General features: G+C 43.4%; 1 protein-coding gene across 1 annotated transcript in view; it reads right to left on the bottom strand.

Annotated features, from left to right (window-relative positions):
• Positions 1-21,913, bottom strand: part of exoc6b (exocyst complex component 6B) — a 100,991-nt gene that overhangs the window by 33,390 nt on the left and 45,688 nt on the right. The window contains exons 9-18 of the mRNA XM_072687693.1: positions 21,474-21,557; positions 20,697-20,743; positions 19,933-20,053; positions 19,230-19,301; positions 18,794-18,891; positions 17,834-17,939; positions 17,627-17,736; positions 11,336-11,447; positions 8,354-8,488; positions 8,005-8,184 (exon numbers count right to left, since the gene is read on the bottom strand). Of these exons, the coding sequence (XP_072543794.1) occupies positions 8,005-8,184; positions 8,354-8,488; positions 11,336-11,447; positions 17,627-17,736; positions 17,834-17,939; positions 18,794-18,891; positions 19,230-19,301; positions 19,933-20,053; positions 20,697-20,743; positions 21,474-21,557 (1,065 nt within the window). The remainder of the gene's footprint in view (positions 1-8,004; positions 8,185-8,353; positions 8,489-11,335; positions 11,448-17,626; positions 17,737-17,833; positions 17,940-18,793; positions 18,892-19,229; positions 19,302-19,932; positions 20,054-20,696; positions 20,744-21,473; positions 21,558-21,913) is intronic.

The raw sequence follows: 21,913 nt of genomic DNA, 5'->3' as shown, positions 1-21,913 counted from the left end.
AAGATGAGTTGAGTGTGATCAGTATAGCAGTGGTAGGAGAAGCCATAAGAAGACTACTGCATCTACAAGAGAGAGCAGGGTATAGAAGAGAACAGAAGAGGACCAAGCACCGACCCTCGTGGAACACCTGTGAGGAGTCTGCACCAGTCTTATCTAATCTTAAATGTGCCATAGACCTTTAGACCCAGTGCTTTAAAAGCCTGTAGAAGAGAAGAGGAGCAAGGAGGTGAGGGGTAAAGAGCCTGAGTGGATGCTCTTGCACCTGGATGCCAGTCAGTCCAGATTAGCAGCGCTTAGTGACATCTGTTACATCTAGCGTGTTTTCTCCATTCAGCACGAATGGCTTGTTTACAGGCAAATCGGATCTATACAAACACTCCAGTGTAATCAAACACTCTTTTGGTTGTCAGTCATGTATCTCTCTTTCCGACACAGACAGACACCCTCTTAGTCACCCTGCGGTCTAACCCAGTTGGCCTCTAATCAGGTTGAAGCACTTTCAGGTCTAACTAGGCGATTACAGATAATTAGGGTGCCTGTACGGCGCTGCAGTGATTAAAAAATAAACACGCTTGTTTTTCAGCCCATCGTCTCTGCATGCTTAATAGCCATAATTAATCATGCGGGCCAAAGCAATGGTGGCTGTTTGTTGTTTCTTTTCCTATAGTGAAATGAAAACACACACGAATACCTGTCTCCTGCTGCAGCCATTATAATCTCTCACGAGCATGTTCATTCGGTCTGATTGAAGCAAGAGGTTTATTGATTTGGCATAGAGTTCGTGTGTAGATTTCGCATGGGAGAGAGTGATAACCAGAACCTGGAAATAGCATCCTCATTATTTTGGGCTGAACTAGTTTAATTATAGCAGAACATTTGGGTTGGGGACACGCTCGTTGGTTAAGCATGATGTACAATAAGATCTAACCCAAACTGAATTTAAAGTTAGTGGGAGCAAGCTTGACCTGCTTTGACCTTTTGGACAAAAATAAGCTCTGAAAAATTATTTACCAGAAAAAAAAAAACTACCAAGACTCTCAGTTCATCAGCCAGTACATGTTTAACCATGATTTTAACAACTGCTAAATGCTGAACAGCACTAGAGCGTATAGCAGGCTAATAACGACACACCACAGAACAAGTTAGTTTAAGAGTAAGGAGGAACGGAGTCTGTCTTGGGGATTTGAAGCTTTTTTTTTACCTGCATATTGAGCATGTGCCAGCCACTATGGCTAAAAAGCCAACGGCAGTTCGGCAGCTCAGTGCTCACACCATAATTAGTTTTCATGCAATGAAATTTGCATCTAAGGAGCTTTTTGCTAGAGCCAGACCTGTGCTGAGGTGTAAAAGCCTGGCTTCTAATTAGAAACATTCTGTTCTACTATCAGGCGAGTGTACAAGTCAGCATGCAAATACTGTAACAATTAAATACCCAATGCCAGGCTTGTCATTTGCACATCATATTTAGCTTAGCAGGATGCTTGCAGTTTAAATTTGCACATGATTTTCACTGTTTTAGATATATAGATAATTTTAATTTGATGCTTATTTTATCCAATTTTAGAAAGACTGCGTCAGCTTTTTGCAGGTTCAGTGGCATCCAAGAGATTTCAGCTCTCGGACAGCAGTTACCAAGGTCACAGACCTTAATTAGCTTGTTGGGCTATGGTTTGGTTCACAATCATGGTTAAGAAAGGCCAGCTGCTGCAAATTTTAAAGCTTTAAAAATACTGTGACACCTCAAATCTTGTCCCAACAATCAGCAGTCATGGGCTCCTCTGAACAGCTGCCTCTGAAAACCTAAAGCAACTGGCTCCTACAAAGCAGTACATTTTTTTACAAAAAAAAAAAAAAACTGAAAATACAGTAACCTTTGCATGCTGATTAGTTCAAAAACACAATGTTTAGTTGCAAAGCGGCACTGTAGATAATTGCAAAAAATAAGTAAAACTGATTTGTTGGACTGTATACTTCTTGTGATCTAACAACGTTTCGCCTTTTAAAAAAAAAACAGCCAAACAGCTTGCTGGCGAGATTGCTGTGAGAGATGAGTGATGAGTTGTGTGTCATGGTTTGAGAACCCATTAAGAATAAGAATTTATTTCTGCATCTACAGAGCGAGAGTAGAGTACAGAAGAGGACCAAGCACAGACCCTTGTGGATCACCAGTGGAGAGTGAAGAGTTATACACAAAGTTCCATTTTTCAGGCATGCCTTACCAGAAGACGTGAGGATGCCTGCTAATCTCACAAGCCCCTAAATAACCCACACCCTTTTAGTCCCAAAATCACACACTTCTCCATTTCTCCTGATGGTTGAAAATCATGTCATCGAAAGTTCATCTCTGGCTTGAACGGTTCCGCATTCTTGAATTACATATGGGGAAAAACATGATACAGGAGACATATACAATACATACACACACAGCAGTATACATGTCCACACATACACACACAAACACACAGCAGTATACATGTCCACCCACACACACACAAACACACAGCAGTATACATGTCCACACACACACACACACACACACACACAAATGGACATGCCTGTTTTGGATTGGGGCACTGAATGTCCCCTGGGATCATGAATTAGTCCCTGTGGTAGCCACAGAGCCCCAGTTCAAAGGGGTATTTGCGTGTGTACATGCTTTTTGGAAGTCTGTTTCAAACAGCGCCAATGCTAGGGAAGCCCACACCTCTCACAGTAGCACATTTGTTTTACAGTTCAGGGCAGACGCATGTTAACAATTAGCCTGAGGCACTGATGGGGAGAGGGAGCAGGAGGGAAGGAGAAAGAGTGAGTGAGTGAGAGGTAGCCAGTGTGCTTAATTAAAGAAGGACTCATCAAAGCACTCATTAAAAAGCACTCAGCTGCACACTGCTGTGAAAATAAACAGACCACAGAGAACACAGAGCTCTGGAGTACCACACCAGTGAGGGTAGGAGGGGTTGATGTGATATACGGTTAGAGTTAAAGGGTCAATTTAATACACAAATTTCATTCCAAGGACTGGTGGAAGACGTTCACAACAAAACAACTTGCACCACTTACCAATCGCTGATTGCAAAGACACACAACACCCTAACGAGAGGCTGAGAGATAAGGTCATGGGCACCTAAGGCTCATTGATGGGATCCACAGAGGCTTAATCTTACAACTTGCAGGACTTTAAGGATCTGCTGCTACTGTCTTGGTGATAGATGCCTCAGGACACCTTCAGAGGTCTTGTGGAGTCCATGTTTAGTAGGGTCAGATCTGTTATGGTGGCTCAATGTTAGGCAGGTAGGTAATATTATTGTTATGGCTTATTTTTGCTGGTTGTTTTTTGAGGAAATGCATCAATTCAGCTGTATTCATTTTGGAATATTAGAACATCCACCCATCCATCTAATGCTTCTAATTCGACTCTTCCTGTTAAGGGTCACGGTGGGTCCGGAGCCTGCTCAGAATCATTGGGTGCGTGGACGGGGGACCAGTCCATCACAAGGTCCCACACAACCCCACATACATTTACACGCTTACACCTAGGTCAAAATAGAAAAGATCCCTCTGCATTTAACCCATTCATGGCCGTGAGCACACATACTCGGAGTAGTGGACAGCCACCGAAGCACTTGGGGAGCAATTAAGGGCTCCGCACTTTGCTCAGAGGGACCACAGGACTGAACCGATTGAACCCACAACCCCAGGCCCCTGAGTATGTGCAACACAAACACTGCATGTGGCCCCATGCACCCCATGTTTTACTGAATTAAACTACATTTAGTAAAGTCGGAGCTCATTCTGTACGTCAAACGGCGGTTGGGAGGTCACAGGCCATGTCGCTTTGCCATCAGTGGCCAGAGTCAGACAGAGCACAATTGGCAGTGCTCGCTCCTGGTGGGTAGATGGCGCTCTCTCCCCTCATCACTCTTGAGCAACGTTGGCCGACTCAGTCTCCAAATATTTTCAATATTCCGCCCAATCACATGATGCTACCAGTGCTGGGAAGATGCTGTCCGTGTAATGTGTTTACATGTGAATGATTACGGACAATACCCACAAAGTCAATACGTATACATTTCCTACATTCCTTGGTTCACAGCAAGTAGAAAGACGTACACATTCACTCTCACATTCCCAAACACACAACCCATCACAAATACACACCTGGAGGTCTTTCTCTGTTCTTCTCCAGTCCAATCAGATTGCTTATATGTGAGCTGTGGGTGACTGCATTCGGTTTACACTACACAAACCCACACAGCTCTGGTGGTCTCCCTCAGTCTCACACATATACAAACTGAGATACTTGCTTCCAGTAAAGGCTGCCCTGGGACATGGTTGTAGTAATGCCACTGGGAGAGCTGGTATGTGCGTTCACTCCTCTAAAGTGTTCTGCAATGATAACTCATCAAACATCCATTTCTATATCCGAATATCCATTTAGCTTCCTGTCCAGGTCTCAAACGTGGACCAGAATCAAGTGTCCAAGCAGAGAGCAGAGAACGAACAAGAGCATATTCACCACTTCTCATAGAATACAATTTTCCAAGCAGAGGAAGTCTAGTCCTGAAAGAAAAACCTGGCAAATGCAATGGTCTGGCCCTGAATGGTAAGCTGCAGTGGTTTCACGCATCAGAACAAGTACAGGAGCTTCCACAGTGTTCTACAAAACCCCAAACCATGTAAACAGGGCACCATGGGACATGGCAGTGGACCGCTACAGCAGAGACACGAGGCACGTTTCACCAGCACCTGCCAAGGCCTAGAGATTTAATCCACAGTGTTGAGTTGCTTTGACTATAACCTGGACTGTTGAGCAGCATGCTCTGGGAAGCGGTCAGTGCTAAAGCCATGCGTGCTGCCTTGGACTAGGGCCTTTTTTTTGAGCTGCAAAAAGCATGATATGCTGATGCAAGGTGAGAGACCAAAAATGGTCCTTATTCTATGATGAGGCACTTAGTACTAGTTTTCACCTCTTTGGTGGGGAAGTGACACGTCATTGACTGAGCCCTATTTAATGGCAATGGAGTAGTATTTTAAGGCCAAAAAAATGAGGTACGAGCTGCAGTCTATTCTATGCGGACATTACAATTTTAAGACAAGTGATTCACAGGTTTCCAACCATGGTCCCTTGGAACCTCTGTCTTGCACATTTGAATGGTTTTCACATTTGAAAACACTGTATGTCTAAAATGGCGACTTCACAGAAGGAAAGTTGTGAGGGGTTTTTCCATGGAAGTTAATGTAAAATATTTTCTTCCCGGTCATTTTGAAGCATTTCTATTGGTCCATTCATCATGCAATTGTGCCACAATGTGAAGAACAACTACCAGATTTAAATCATGTCAAAAAGTGCTAAATGCCAAAAATGGAGATAAAAGGTTTTTGCATGACAGCAACAGGTACACCAGGTCCAGGGTTGGGAATCACAGTTATTAGGCAAAAGAGGAGTTGTGCTATTCCAATGAAGTCCATTTAAACGCTTTGCTCTAGACACATAGTATCAGAGGCTTCAGATGAAAGGTAGAGTAAACAACTGGGGATGCGGAGAGATACAACAGATGTGTGCAGATTTGGGTGGGTTGGAGATACAAGACAACCTAAGCATTTTAGGTCCACCCTATATTAGGAGACCTATTATCAATGAACATTCAACCACTCTCTCATCACAAAACATACAGTAAGTCTGTAAGTCAAACCTAGGATGTGAGCTGGCAGATGAACACCAGGTAACATGCGATAGTGTTACACTGCAATCATGACTCACGGTCAAGGTTATGCCAGCAATTTGGCCCACACTGCAACCATACTTACCGGCAGTCTGGCGTGCTCTATGGGACTGCCCTACAGAGGAGAGAGGAGGAGGCAGGGACTGGTTTTAGGTCAAAGGTTACATTTATGACTGTGCTTTTACGGGATTTATACACAAGGCTGTGTAAGGCTGGCTGACCACACCGTTCCCTTTACTCATCTATGTGGCCTTGGCTGAAGCTTTCGTGGTCTACACTGATGGTCTCTCAGGGTTTCGCTGCTGGGTTTGTGGTTGAGCGGTCAGGGTGGAGAAGGTCAAGTGTGTCAGCTCAACTGATGGGGCTGTGGCTTCGTAGTCAACCTCAGAACTTCAGGATTGTCAACTCAAAGAGCCTTCGCGTACTCACTTTCACACCTGCATGCTCATGGGCTAGGATCTAAGGATTGACTGAGGCAGAGTTGTGAAATGGAGACAGGATAAAGAGGTCCTTCTTGGAAGAGGATTCAGAAGAACCGAAGCATTGGACAACATTCACGTGCAAAAACACGAAACCTAAAAATCACAAGCATGTGGGCAAGCATGAGTCAAAGGGAATGGTGTGTGGAAATGAGAAGCGACTAGCAAACGTTGCCCTCTCTTGGCAAAAACTGCCCAAAATGTGCAGGCTGCTACTTTCCCGGGGTTGAAAAGGGACACGTCCCCCTGCAGCCAAAGCTAGGTCAGAGGGCACTGTGAGATTTAAGAGATTACAGGAGAGGGAAAAAGGGTGGGGGGTGTTCTGGAAGCGCCTTTCAGCACTTCTGAGAGGGAACAGGGGCCACTGTGAAGCTGAGAACACCAGGGGGCCCAGCTCTGGCACTAGGACTCTTTTAGTCCTGGTAATGCAGCAAAAGAGGATGTTGAGCAGAGGCCCATAGAAGGAAACATTGTAGAACGCTTTTGTCTGGCTTAAATCCGCTTTAGGTCATGGGTCAAGGCCAGGCTGGGAGGAGGCCATGAACTTCCCAAACCTGAGCAGCACCTCGGGGTCACGCCTTCAGCTTCTCTTTAGCTCCATAGCAGCCAAGCCAGAAGGACCTGCACTATGGCCCCCAATCCTCTTACCACACTGATCCCACTTAGCTTCGACTCTGTGTTCAAGTGTGCTATGGGTGTAATCCCCTTTAAAGCAATGGGATCGATACACAAGGGCTCCTCGGAACGCCACAGTGATCGGCTAACCCAGCTAATACCAGCTTTACGTTCCAGTGTTTGTCAGACATGTGAGCACGGCAACAAGGATATGAAAGAAATGTGAGGTCAGGGAAAGGAAGACTGTCCATTTTAAGTATGAGAGAGTAAGTATACCTTTAAAAAAGGCAAGAAAGGCTACAAAAGAGGTCTACAGAAGAAGTCTACAAAGAGGAGTGGACAAAGTGGTGGTAAAAAAAAAAAGTGTGGTAAAGAGGCAGAGAGTCGCCTTTCTGTTCCACACAGCAATGAGGGCATACAATATTTATAAAACAATGATCAAAATATACATAGTCATATTAGAATATTATGACCAACTACCTAATAGTGGGTATAAGCACCCTTGGCTCAGTGTGAATTGTATTAGTTGAAGGAAGGTGTTCATTACAGAGGGTAACTGGTCCACTGTGGTGCGTTGATTGCTCTGTATCACTTGCTGGAGTCATCATTCCATGGCCCAATGGCCCATGGGACACCATTGTTATGTCATTGGGAGAAGTCCATTCTCAGCACATCTTCATTTATAGTGACTCTTGAAAATCCCACAAAGTTTTCCAAGATGCTACCATTCTTTATCCACCGTCACAGTCACGTTAAAATATTATGACCACCCAGGTTCTGAATGAAACTCAGGGGATTCCACGTGACCAGGTTTGCTGCACATATCTGTCCAAACAGGCATGATAAAAGGGTTCAGAAACCGCTACCTTCATGGGATGTTCTGAAGGTGTACCGAGAATAAATTTCTCACACATTGAGGGCCTCCCAACAGTGGTGCCCCACAGGTCATTGATGCCAGAGGGGAAAGATGACTCCGGCAAGTAGTACAGAGCAATTGAAGAGCCACTGTGAACAAGTTAACCTCTATAATGAACACCACCTGTCACATAATACAGTCCACACCACAACGCCTCGCTATTGTCACCCGAGCCAACTTTCCACTATTATGTAGATGGTCATAATATTCTGGTAAGACTGTTAGGTGGGTTAAAAAGAGAAACGTGCAAATCTGAGTCAAACACACTTACAGGAAGATGTGTGAACACTGCGAAGGTGCTGCAGAGGAAAGCTATGAGGTCACTCAGGTAGTCACTGGCCTGACCTCCCCCTTGGGCCGCCATCCAGTCGTAATCAGCCAGCTGCAGGAACTGATCGATCTTTAGATTCAGGTTAGTGTAGATCTCTTCTTCTGCTGAATGCCTTGCATCCTACAGACCCCAAAAATAATAATAATAAAATAAATAAATAAATAAATAAATAACAAAACCAACAACACCACTCACTATGCTTGCCCCAGTCCAGTAATGTAATCCACTGATAAGAAAAAGTAGCGGAAAATTAAACTTAGAAAGTCTGGAAGGCAGGCTTTCACCCTACCTTAAAGGTGGAGGTGCCGTAGAGCTTGGTTGCATTGACTGCATCTGGAGGCACATTGGTAATGTTGGAAATGAACTCTTCCAGGTAGTGACATGACATCTCCAGGTGAGTTGTATTTATGATGATCTGAACCAGCTAGGTAAATCAAAAACAATGCAATTTAATGAAACGCATCTACTGAATTTGAAATCATTCCATTAACAAGCACACAATTTCAGCACTGGACAGAAACCGCTTTTTAGAAAGCAAACTTACTATGTATTACATACTAGCTATATACTATTTAGTAGTATGTAGTACGATGTTATCATAGATATAGTATTTGTTATCCATAAATACCACTAAAACCAAATATCAAGATATACAATAAATTACAAAAGTATTGGGACACTTGCTCATCCATTCTTTCCTGCTTTTGTTGGAATAACTGTCTCTACTGTCCAGGCAAGGCTTTCTACTAGATTGTGAAGCATTGCTGTGAGGATTTGACAACATTCTGTTAGCAGAGCATTAGTGAGGTCAGGATGTTGGATGATGCACCAACCCACCTCTTCAAAAAAGCACTAGATTGAGCATCATCACTCCAGAGAACATAGTTCCACTGCTCCCAAACTCAAAGAGAGGGCTTTATACCCCTCTAACCCACGCCTAGCATTAGGCATACCAATGTTCATATGCTCTAAGAGAGTCCCATTCCATTGGCAGGACATCTCTACAGAGACTAAACAAGCTGTGTGTTCATCTGCACATCGGTATCAGCACCCAGCATTTGTCCTACTACAGAAAATAAGAGTCTCCACAACAGCAAATGGTTAGGAGGTAAACTGAGCATTTTAAGCAGTTATCTACTCTGTAAGTTTACTCTGTAAAAGTGGTTCCCACAGCGCTACCCATGTGCACGGAGACAGGACTGGACAGAAGCAGAACTGCTCTGGGTTCAGTCAGTCAGTCTGTGGGCCAGGGGTTCAGGGTGCACAGGCAGGCCAGGGCTGTCAGCAGCCATGCAAGGCGCAATGGGGCTAATTCAGCCCAGGCCCCAGCCCCAGACTCAGAACACCCTGCAGGGGGGAAGCTCCGGCATGGAGACTGGGTCACACATCCGTACTTCCACACAACCAGGAGAATTGGGGCCTGGGCTAAAGATCTCTGATATCTGATCTGGCATGAAACACATGGGTGTGCGTCCACATGTGTGTTTATTACGGTGAGGGGGTGGCAGTGTTTTTCCCAACAGAGGGGTACGGTGAGAGTGGGTGAGCGGAAGGTTGCCCTTTTGATGAACTAACTCAAACTCATAAGCAAAACTCCCCCCAGCCTTCACCCATGGCTTTCCCTCTTCTCGAATCAGTGTCACCCAGCTGAACTTTCTAGCTGGAGTGGTAAGATTATAAACAGGGACCTAAACATAAGCAGGGAGCTAACGTCTCTGGGAAGGTGATGGCTGGGACAGACTAAACACACTCGAGCGAGAGAGCCAGAGCCGGCTGCGATGAGAGCAGCCAGGGCAGGGGAAGTGTGGAGAGGCAACGGGAGTCATGATGGGGCCTCTTAAGAAGGTGATGAAAGCGTGCTTGTCCAGGTGAACATGGAGAGGGACTGAGGAGAACAGAAGGCAGAGGTGTATTATGTCTGGTAGAATTTAGCTTATCTGCACGGGCCATCGTCCAGGAACACTTGTCAGGAATACACTGAATGTGCTGACGTGTTGCGGCCTTGGTTGCAAATTTATGTAAAAAAAAAAAAAAAGTTAAAAAAAGTTATGTAGGCTGTTTTTTAGGCTGTTGAGACCACACTAGACCTTCACTATACTGAAGAGAGTACAGCAAGAGAGGTTAGTGTCAATATAGGTCAACATAAGTGGGCAACCTTTAAGCATTAAATATATATAGTCCCAGGCAAACGTCTTTGCCACATTTTGACTGTATAACATTTAACATTGCTAGAGCAAATGCAGACAATCATGAATGCAGTATAGAGCTTATATATATATATATATATATATATATATATATATATATATATATATATATATATATATATATATAGTAAAATTATTATATTATTATTATACTTATATTATATAAGTCAATATTGTCTGAACTTCTGATTGGTAGTGTATGCTTTTCTTAGAATGCAGCATCAGTACTTCTATAAAACTTCACATCTGGTTGGTTGGTTGGTTCCCAGAAAGAAATTTAAAACTGATTTAGACCCTTTAAAGAGAGCCAATACATTTCGAGCAGTGTATTATAACCAAGTTTAGTTCCATATTTCTTCTTGATTCCCTGGCCAAGACAGGAATTAGTTTGAATTCACAGTTAGCAGCACACCTAATTTAACCTCATGAAGTGTCAATTAGCCAAAGAATTTGGAAATTGTTTACTGAACATACTGACAAACATGAAATACATTTTTTGCAGATTATTTGTATTTACTCAGTAGTGTTTTTTCCTGAACAAATAAACACAATGTCCAGGAAATAGCTTTTTAAAATTATAAAAAGGTGTAATAAAAAGTCATAGTAGTGGGAATATTGGATGATACTAGCAAGACATTATGGCATGGACTGTGGAATGGATTAAGTAATGTAAAGTGTCAAATGTAGAGGTTACCTGGTCCACAGCACCTTGGAAACCACTATTTTTTGTGAAATGTTCTACAGTCGGCACCATAGCAAAGGTGTACTGAGAATGGACTTCTCGCACATTGCGCTCCTCTCAATGGCAGCGGTGCCCCTCAAGGCCATTACTGCCGGAGGGGAACACAGTGGTACAGAGCAATCGGCTTGCCACTGTGGACCCCTTAACCTTTTTAATGAACACCTTCCGTCACTTAATACAGTCCATGCCAGGACGTTTCGCTAGTGTCATCTGAGCTAGGGGTGGTTATTTCCACTATGATGGTGTATCTTTTTTACAACGAAGGTATTACATTTTATATATATGCGTGTGTATCTTAAAGGGCTGCACAACAGCACCTTACCTCTGCCAATCCCACATTCTTCTTCTTGATGGCATACTGCAAGCAGTTACTTAGGGTTCTTGTGAGCAGCAGGTTAGTAGACTTTCGGATCATGTCGTCAATTTCTGTAGAACTGAACCCAAGAGAACCGCAAATTCATAAACAATCACATTACATAAGCAAGCATTCACGTATGTGTAACCAGAGAGCTGTTGAACTCAGACGTGAGCAGACCTGCAGATCACTAATGTGTATATAAGCTACAGATATTATAGAAGCAGTTCCATATGGTTTCGCTCAGATTGTGGAGGACTAATATTTCAGAGCAGGGCTCGTCCGTCAGCTGCTACAGCTGCGACCCAACTTGGACATTTCGAGAACTGCAACAATAAACCAAATGTTCTCTGGAGCAGATTTGAATATGCATTATTCTTCAGCAAACCACAAGCTTGAATGCCCAATTACTCCACCTCCTGAGAGAGGGACCAGAACGTCTGGTCGAGAGAGAATGAAAGAGTGAGTGAGTGAGGGAGAGCGGGAAAGAGGGAGAGAAACGGAGCAAAACAGAGCCAGACAGAGAAAGCGCACAGATGGGGGTCGACCACAGAGAACGACGACACCCTGTGGACTGCAACTCTGCATGTTCCAACACCGGAGAACCGGCAGCATATAAAACACACCTACAGAGTATAAATTAGAAGATCCAAAGAAAGAGGGGGGTATTGCTTCTCCTTTCCACTTTCGTTGTTGAAGAGTGAAATTTAGTGGTGAGGGAGTCAGGAAAGCGTGCAAGTGGGACTAATTACGTCCGCTGGTGGTCTGTGCTCCCATCCTTGTTACTACAAGTACAGCTGGAAGCATCCCTTGCACCTCCCTCAAGTAAAGGTTAAAAATGAGCGAGTGTAAGAGAGAGGGAGAGACTGAAGGCCGAAAGAACTTAATCCAGACAGAGGAACAGATGGACAAACACACAGAGAGAAAGAGATAGAGAGAGAGAGAACGAGAGAGAGAGAGAGAGAGAACTTGACCAAGACAGATGGACAAACAGTTCCAGAGAGAGAAAAAACTTGATATGAAGACAGACAGAACTGTCTCCATATCAAGTTACAAAGAACGAAGAGACGTTGGTCAAGATACAGAGAACTTAATAGAGACCAAAAGTGACAGAGACTGAAAGAAAGAGTGAGACAGATAGAGAACTTGACAGAGAGAGAGAGAGAGAGAGAGACAGAAAGAGAGAGAGAGAGAGAGAGAGAGAGAGAGAGAGAGACAGACAGAGATGAGAACGCTGTGCCTCGATCATGTGAGTCTGCCTAAATTGAGACCAAAAGCGCAACACTTTTCTCCGTCTCTGGGTACCAAACACATTCCTACCAAATTACTAAATTGTCTCTAGTTGTGTCGAGAGGCAGAGGAAGAATTTCAGAAACGTTCTGCTCCTTGGTGGGGGGAAAGAATTTCTTTCGGCTCGAGTTTGGCAACAGGACCTTGACAGAGCGAGAGAGAAAAAGAAATACGAAAAAAAGAAGTTGAGAAAAGAACGAACAGTCTTTGAATGGAAGCAGAGATGTCAATGCACTCGAGTGGCCTCCTGCTCATGTGGAGACACGGAGTAAATAAAACAAAACAGGGCACAGGCCTAAAGATGAGTAATCAGGAAATTGGTCGTGTCATCCGGCAGAATTCACGGACCACAAAAGTGGTGAGCGAGACGGACAGAAAGAGAGTAAAACGCTGGAAATGCAATGGTGAGAGATCCACAAACAGTGAATCCAATGATGTTCAATAACTCCAGCCATGTGTGCATGAACATGGTCAGTATACTGACTCTGGAAATACCTTCATATTAGAACATCTTAATAAAACCAAAGGGGGGGGTGGTTTGGAGTCATGCAGAAGGGGATGGCTGGAAATCAGAAGGTTAATTAAGCCCATTACAGAAAACAAAGGGCAGGAAATGTGTGCGCAGGGGAGGAGAAAAAGATGGATCACATTGTACTGGATTCTTGGTCACTGATTCATCAAATGGAGCCCAAAAGCCAAACTAGCTGTCCGTTTATGAACTACTGAACCATCACATTCAGGCACATCATAAAGAAAAGGTCAGCTGCTGAACGGAACTGCTCCAACATCTGTAAGGACCCTTTTTCTCCAAGGGTTCAAAGTTTAGCAGACATTCAAGGGGGAGACATTTTGAACGCTAAATGAAATTCCTACAGTCTAGTCTCCCGCCACCTGTGCACAGACCAGGGCAGACTCCCTCCTTCCCTTACTGCACCTCGACTTAATATTAGCACAGAGAAACCACAAGGCCTAATTGCCTCCGGTGCTCTAGTCTGGGCCAAATGCAGAACTGACGCTCATCTCCTTTGGTCTGTCAATCACAGGTTTCCGCTTCCGACAGCAACATCCTGACCCATGCATTCTCACATATGCCTACATATACAACTTTATTAGGACCACTATACTAATACTGGGTAGGGCCTCCCCTTGCTCTCATAACAGCCTTAGCTCTTCATGACATGGCTTCAACAAGACAATAGAAACTCTGAGATTCCGGTACAAGTTGATATGGTTTGGGTCAAATTTCCAGTCCAACCACATCCCAAAGGTGTCCTAGACAGAGAATTGGTGACTGGGAAGGCCACCAAAGAACACTGAATTCATTGTGAGGTTCAAGAACCAGGTTGAGACGTCTTTTGCTTGAAAAAAACCATTAGATGGTTGAGCAAATTGTGGCCATGAAGGGATGCCCATGGTCAGAAACAATACTCTTTGGCATTCAAGCCACGAATGACTGGTATTAACAAGCCCAATGTGTGCCATGAAAACATTTCCCACACCATTACACCACCTTCACCAGCATGGACCTTTAATACAAGGCAGGTTGGATCCTGACCCCAACATTTCGGCAGAATCTCGGCAGAGTCTCTGCAGATCTGGGTCTTGACCCATTCTGGCCATTCTCCATTGAGCTCTCTTATTAGCTCTTACAACTGATGATTGATAAATGACTTCTAGAAAGCTCAGGCATGATAGCATGTGTATATATACACCAAATAAGCCCCTCCTTCTTTTCCCTATGAATGAATGATTTACATAAGCCTCAAAACAGAGCAGTCAGCAAAGTAGCTACACATTTCAATACCCTGTTTCAAATTTCTCCTTTTTATGCACATACTGAAGAACAGCACACAGTAACATTCCCTCACAAGAGACCTGGATCCAGACCTGTCCGGCCCTGTTGTTCAGCTCACTCAATTGCTTTTGTGCTAATAAGAACGCAGATTTGCAGAGGAAAAATGTCAAATATGTGAAAATTCACCCAGCAGAGCTCTTATTTGACAGAGCTGTTAAATTAGCAGTGAGTGTAAGGGGGATTCTGGCTGGATCTGGAAATCCGGGACCCCACACACTGCGGCATGGTCTTTGCAGCGGCCGGCCAAAAAGGGGGGGAATGTTTATTTTTGAATTTCAACTGACACCCGAGCACGAGGATCGGCCACGTTCCGAAAACCACACAGGACGTGTCTGGTGGATGTGAGGAGAACAGAGAGTGAGAAAGAGAGAGGCAGAAGCCAAGTCAAGCTGCGGCCGCAGACGGCGAGGCCACTGAGAGAACGAGAGGCCTTTAATAGAGAGCAGCATTAATAGAGGAGATATCTAACCCCTCTGACCCCTCGATATAGGCTTTCGTCACACTTGATCCCCAGAGACAGCTTAAGGGTCTGGTTTCAAAAGCTGTTCCGTACAAGTGCATGGAGGCTAGTCTGCTTCCTAAATTGCCAAAGCAGTCGGACCCCCTTGACTTTCAGTGCAATTAGTAGTGGTGGGCGATATTTACAGGCTCTGCTGACATACTGTATTAGATTTTCACTTATAGATAAAGAAGCACTGCATCCATTCTTCTGCAGAAACCAGCCCAGTGTTCCCAGGCTCATGTAATTTGCAGCGTAACATCAGCTAGGACAACCACCGTCACACAATGCTACCACCATTGGGAGAACGGTGGGTAGCATATTTCTGAATATGACACACATGAAGATCTATTTGAATTGCTGCTGATCAACATAATTTTACAGCTCAATGCAATTTGAGCAGAGCACTTCCAATTCTGTTACATCTGCCAACAGACATTTACACTGAGAGTCCTGAGTGACCACCGTCATCCACCCAAACAGAGCAATTATGCAGTCTTGGACACCCATTCACAGATGACAGAGGTATCACTGGGGATCAAACTTGACCAGAAATCTGATGGAAGTAATACCTGAACAGCTGCACCACCTGTAGAATGTTTGAAATCCTAAATATTATCAAATACCACCATACTGCAATTTATTTTGGAACATTTAAACACGCAACACGCCCTAAACTAGGAGGGAAAGGACTTAACACGGTTTCCCTCCAATATATGCCGATGCGGCATTGCTAGGCATACAACATGCTCGGCAGAAAGCAGGTCCCTAGATGCTTGTGCCTGCCTACATCACTGAAAAGTGTCTTCTACCCAACGGAGAAAGCAGAGCCAATTGTGCTTTCTCTGACTCTGACCACTGATGTCAAAGCAGGATGGTTTAAGAACTCGCAACCCCCAGGCCATAGTGCCAGAGCATTAGACCGTCAAGCCATTTTGAGCCCAAATATTTACATTTTTATCAATACTACTCAGCACTGTGTGCATTCCAACAGTCTCCACATTCGTCTGATGTAAAGCCAAGTCTGATTGGCTGTATTTAGACAGGAAAAAGATTAGCCAGGAGGTTCAGAGATGCTGTGATGTAGGAGAATTAGAGGTTTTGATTGTCTCGGGCTTCGTTCCCATTGGGTCTTGTTTACCATACCGGATATAAGACCAGACATCTCAACCCATCTGAGTGCTTTCCTCCGTAATCATGCAATTGGGGCTTGTTGACCTTACAGATGGAGACATACAGGCATGTGTCTCACGTGTCTTAGACACAATTATCCACTACTGATGATGATCGTGCACTGGTAATTCAGCTGCAGGGAGGGTTTTGTGGCTACTTGGTGACCTTGGTCACCTGCAACTCGCACCTCAAAAGCTCTGGCGAAGAAGTAAAGAAATCAAAACAGCTTCTAAAGTAACCAGACCTGACGTGCCGCTCGCAGAGAGAGAAGCCAAAGCAGACTATAGACTACAGTTCTGACAAAGAGGATCAGAAGCTTTAGCATAAAGCTCAATCAGGAGAGGCCCTACGCCTTCCGCCTAGCCGGAACTGCTGCCGTCAAAGGTCCTGTGGAGCGTGAACTCTGACCTTGACCCCAAGACCAATGCTCTGATCAGGGGACATGGGGGAAGGGGTCAGAGATCACATCACATTACAACGTGTCTACATGGCCTGGCTCTTTATTAAAATGCAAGTGTAGAAAGTTAAAAGGGAAAGAGGGGTAATGTAGATGTACTCAATGCTGCTCTCTGTTTTTCAGCTTTTTCCTGCTGCAAGTCTAGCCAGACACTGCCTTGGTGGGGAGTCTGCCTGCTCAGGCAAGAGACTTTTATCTCAAGACTCTTAGATCTCTATTACTCAGTCATATTCAGAAACATGTCATTTGACTAGCAACAGATTCTACTTCATGTGTCCTGACCCCTGTAATCAATGACTTGAGCAATGAAAACAAAATGCATCAAACATCAACATAAACAGACCTTCAGTACTGCATAGTGCTTTTACTAAGTATCTGAAGTTGTTTTATGGTGTAAAAATAGCAAGACAGTGACTGGTTAAAGAAACACGTCCTCAGAAGTGGTATTATAAGCCTATTTACAACCCTGTTATTTTACATCCAGTTTGTTTTGTAAGGAGGGGTGATGGAGAGAAGAGGTGGTAAAAGGCCAGCAGCTTTCACTAGGGCTTTTGCTAGTGGGCTGGGTGTATGTAAATTTTGGGGGTGTAAATATATCGAGTCAAGGCCGTTATAAAACAGTTTTGGGGTTTTGGAATTGGGCCATTTTCCGATTCTATTTTGGTTGTGCTGGATTTTCTTTTGAAGGAGGACACAGCAGTGTTTGTGGTTCATGGTATGTCAGTTCCATGTACCAAACTCTCATTACTCACCTATGCCAAGTAAAATACAGTTTGACATTCCAGGACCACTTTAAACTGCAGTATGACTGAGAACTGTTTAGATGATATAAACTTCATAAAAAGGTGTGTTAAATAAACAGTTACCACAGGAGTGCATGCAGATGCAAACTATACTGTCTGTTCTGCTGACAAGGAGTAAAGAATGACTTATTTGTGGGGTGTTTGTACATGTGCATGTGTGTGTATGTGTGTTCATTGGTACCTAAGGTGCAGGTCCTCAGAGTATTTGAGGCAGGCGTAGATGAACTCTTTGAGTTGTGAGTATACTTTGGGTACAAACTCAGAGAATGGAAGCTTCTTCGGAAAAGACATCTGTTTAGAAGAAGGTTATTGATATCAGATACAATGACTAATTCATACATTTCGTGAGATAAAACACTAATAATATCCACTAATGCTTCAAACCAACCTTCTCCGATTCTGGGTCCTGGAAGGGGAACTGGCCTGCAATTTGCCGATACTCCTCTTCTGTTGCCACGGGAATGGGACTGTAATTGTCTTGATCAATGATTTGCCTGCAATGTCATAATAAATAAAGAACTTTTCAATTCACAAAACCACACTATGTCTCAAACCACATAAGCGGTTTAAATAGCTTAAATCTTCTGTCTGTCTCATTCAGGCAAGCTAATGCTCTTTAAAAGGCCAGTGTGGTTAGAGAAAACTTGATTTTTCAAAATCACGCTTATTGTTTTTAAAATAATAAGTATAAATAAAAAAAGTGTGTGTCTGTAATCTGAGTTTCTTTCACATTCCCAAAGCAGTATCATTTCAAGGCCGTGAAATCCAAGGCCTCCAGCAGTTACAGAGCAAGCCAAAGGTCTCCAGCAGGAATCAACAGGGACACCGACAAGGTCAATCCAACCTGTCGATCGCATCCGTTCTCAAGACTGAGCCCAGCAAATCTTGGCAGAGCCTCTCCAAGGAGCTCTGAAGTCTAGCCTTTCCACAATAGGACAGCATTTTTGTGGTTTCCGAATCATTTTAATGGCACATAAAGTGATTCCGGCGCACCATGAAAAAAAAAATAAATACTTAAGAGAATTTTTCTCCTTCGAGGAATATTATCACCTCTATTGTGCTGGTCTGTCATTTCAACTATCTTGGCTTGATATCATTTCCCTTTCCTTCACCTGTTTAAGAATCTGCAGCTCCCTGGAACAACAAACGCCACAGACGACTTCCTAAAAATATAAACCTCTGGTGTGCAAGACTATCAGATAAAACTTAAAAACTGAAGACTTTAAAACACATGCAGCACAATCCACCGATAAAACTGTCAGCGTGGCTCTTACTGGGACCAAGAGTGAGATGTATGACCATGAGTGAGAGAGTGACTCTTAGAACAATACAAGAACAAGAGTCTTACCTGAAGGACTGATTCCACTTCTTCAGAAGAATCTCTCCATACTGATCTCTCATCTCAAGTAGCATGTCAAACAGCTGGTTCACTGGAAACCCATAACCCTGCAAGCATTTCAGAAAAACAGCTTGAAGAAAAGCTTTAGAGTTCTGAACCTCGGCTGACCTGTATCATACGGTTGTAGTATGAGGTGTTTTCTACACAATCTAATATCAACAGTCTTTCTTTTTAATGAGGTAGAGCAGGAGGAATCAGAATTAAGAGAAGACCACTTAACTGGCCTGGTAAGCCCTACATCTAAAATATACAATATTCTACAACAATATTCTTGCATCCTGGCAACTGTACTTCTATTACATTTGTCTCTGGCCAAGGGTTTACTTGACCCATTTGTTTAAGTATAGGAAGACATATAGAGGGCTAGAAGGGCTAACCAGCTTACCTGCAGGGTGTCTGCGAACAAAACTATGAGGTTCTTCAGATCCAGAATTAGGTCAGGGTCTGTGCAGTAGGACTGTAAAGAACAACAGAATAAGTGAAGATTGGTGAAAACATGGACGTAGACTGTAAGAGGAGATTCTAGGTATCGATCTAGGCAATGCAGGTTCTGACAACTTTGGGGATGTCAGTACAAAGAAACAGAGGACACAAACTTTAAGACCTTTTAATAAACTGTATTTCTTCTTCAACCTGAAGTTAAAGACTCTACTGAACCAACAACAAACTCTTGTAATAAGAAAGGGGAAGGGACAGCACTATTTCCCCCAATGTAATTAATTATGGACAAATGTTAAATTTTTTAAAAACATTTAAGGAAAAAAAAGACATAGTGTAAGACTTTCAACTGATGTCAATTCATTCCCTTGTGCGTAAGCCCACATTTCAGTTCTTCACTCTCATAACTACATTACTGCCACAATTAACATCAGCTTCCTCCTAAACCCTAAAACAGAGCCCTGTGGGATGCCACAAAAAATGTTCAACTAAATGGTTACCAAATAATTTATAAAGGTTTCTGCATTAGGACTGATGACTGAATAATAAACCTACGGTTCAGTGTGTTAAAGCCCTCAATACTCTGAGAACAGGAAACTTATAACAATATAGGATTCAAGTGGTATTATGGCTTGGCTATACGGACATACCGAGTGGGTACGTAGTGCTGCGATGGTCTTTGAGAGAGCCAGTTCCCATAACTCCTCCACATAAGCTCTGTTCACCAGCCCGTGTGTTGTATGCAGGATGTGGTCCTCCACTACAAAGAAACTATGGCATGAGGAGAGACAAAACAAAGAGAACAGACTTATAGATAATGACACAAAGGTTATACATGAGTTACATATATTCTGCACTTGCCTATGTATAACAACTATGCCCAGTCAACCATACGGAGATACAGGTCATATTACACATGAGTGTGTGGACACTCTGGGGAAACTGTGGATTCTGGGCCCAATGGGCAAGACATCCCCACTGCCCCAGACATCTCACTGTGGGAGTGCTTGGGGAATGGCCCGTGCCACCAGGATGTTTGCGGAAGCCTCTGCTCCAGACACCGACCTTCCCCATATTCCCAACCAGACGCTTGGAATAACACCCATCTGCCACTCCACATCCCCGAACCCATAAATCCTGCAGCCTGGCAGCTTTTCCAACAGCCCCGGATGGAATATTGGGAAGGAGGGGGTGCGTTTGAATGAGGGGTTAAGGTTTGGACATCGAGGATAGAACAGCAAATGACCGTGGCAAGAGCCTGAGCAGAATGCCACAGTAATGCTGGCCATTTTCATAACTTGCTTTTTTAGAGGGAAGAGAAAAGAAACTCTAAAAGATGCATAAATAAGAAATGTATTTACGAAAACATGAATTTTATTAAATCAAAATATAAGGAAACAAACAGTGAACTTACCCTACAATTTGATTGAAGTACCGCCTGTATCCCTCTAGTGTTTCGTGCTGAAGTCCACGCACATACACAGCAGAGTGGAAATTGAAAGAAAACAAATTGCACCAAAGAGTTAAAATCTGTGTTTCACAGCCATACTGCTCTTTGCTATAGATAGTGACATAATTATACAGAAATAAGAAAGGTCACCCCCTTCAAAATTGTGTATATATATATATATATATATATATATATATATATATATATATATATATATATATATATATATATATATATATAAATAAAGCACCATCATGTTGCCAACTTATCTATGGTGTAAACCACAAATATTCCAGAATTAAACCACTATTATGTAATTACGATGATCTGCTGTGGGTCAAAAAAAAAAGAAGAAAAAAAAAGAAAGAAAAAAAAAAGACCAAAACTGTTGTCAAGGTAACATTCCTCTCCAATTTGGAAAGGTGATCTGCATTTTCTTCTCGGACCCCTGAAGATCTACTCATGCCCACAAGTACAAGAGCTGCGATGTAGATCAGGCTGTACAGATCACTGGCCAACCTCGTAACAGCTGCCAATGTCTAAATGGAGTACCAAGAGGTCAGTACATTATACTGGTTAAAATAACTGTGCATGGCTGTCTTATTTTCACATAGGCAAACACAACAGAAAGAAACCATGCATTTACCTTAAAAACACTGCGGTTAGTGTGGGATGTGCAGTGAGGACGTGAGGGGGACTATAGAGCTATAAGACAAACGGAGTGGCAGAGTGAAGGCGTACCATGTTAGAATGCGGCTGCAACACTAGTCGAGCTTGTTTCCTCCTCTGCTTCCTGTAGTAGTTCTCAAACTCATCCCGGGAACCCTGGGCAGAAAACACGGATTCACTCAACATCAGAAACGAAGCACAGAGAATGAGAAAGGGGGTTTGACCACTGTGCTGCACTACGATTCCCCACATGCCAATCATACCACATCACCCCAGTGTAAGGAGCAGGTAAACACACTAAACGAATAATAACAATAACAATAACAATAAAAAAAGAGCCAGGAGCAGAGGGCGAAAAAGGGTGGAGAGGCTGCGGTGATCTGATGGTTTTCTTTTGCTGTAATGATGGGGAGTGATAAGCCACAATGACTTCCACTCAAGAGTCACAATCAACTTCAAATAGGGGCAAATCAGCTGGCCTTTTCTAATCACAAAGCTCGAATTAGACTGAT

This window comes from Salminus brasiliensis, chromosome 9, assembly GCF_030463535.1.
Source record: "Salminus brasiliensis chromosome 9, fSalBra1.hap2, whole genome shotgun sequence".
NCBI lineage: Eukaryota > Metazoa > Chordata > Actinopteri > Characiformes > Bryconidae > Salminus > Salminus brasiliensis.
This window is presented reverse-complemented; position numbering and strand designations above follow the sequence as displayed.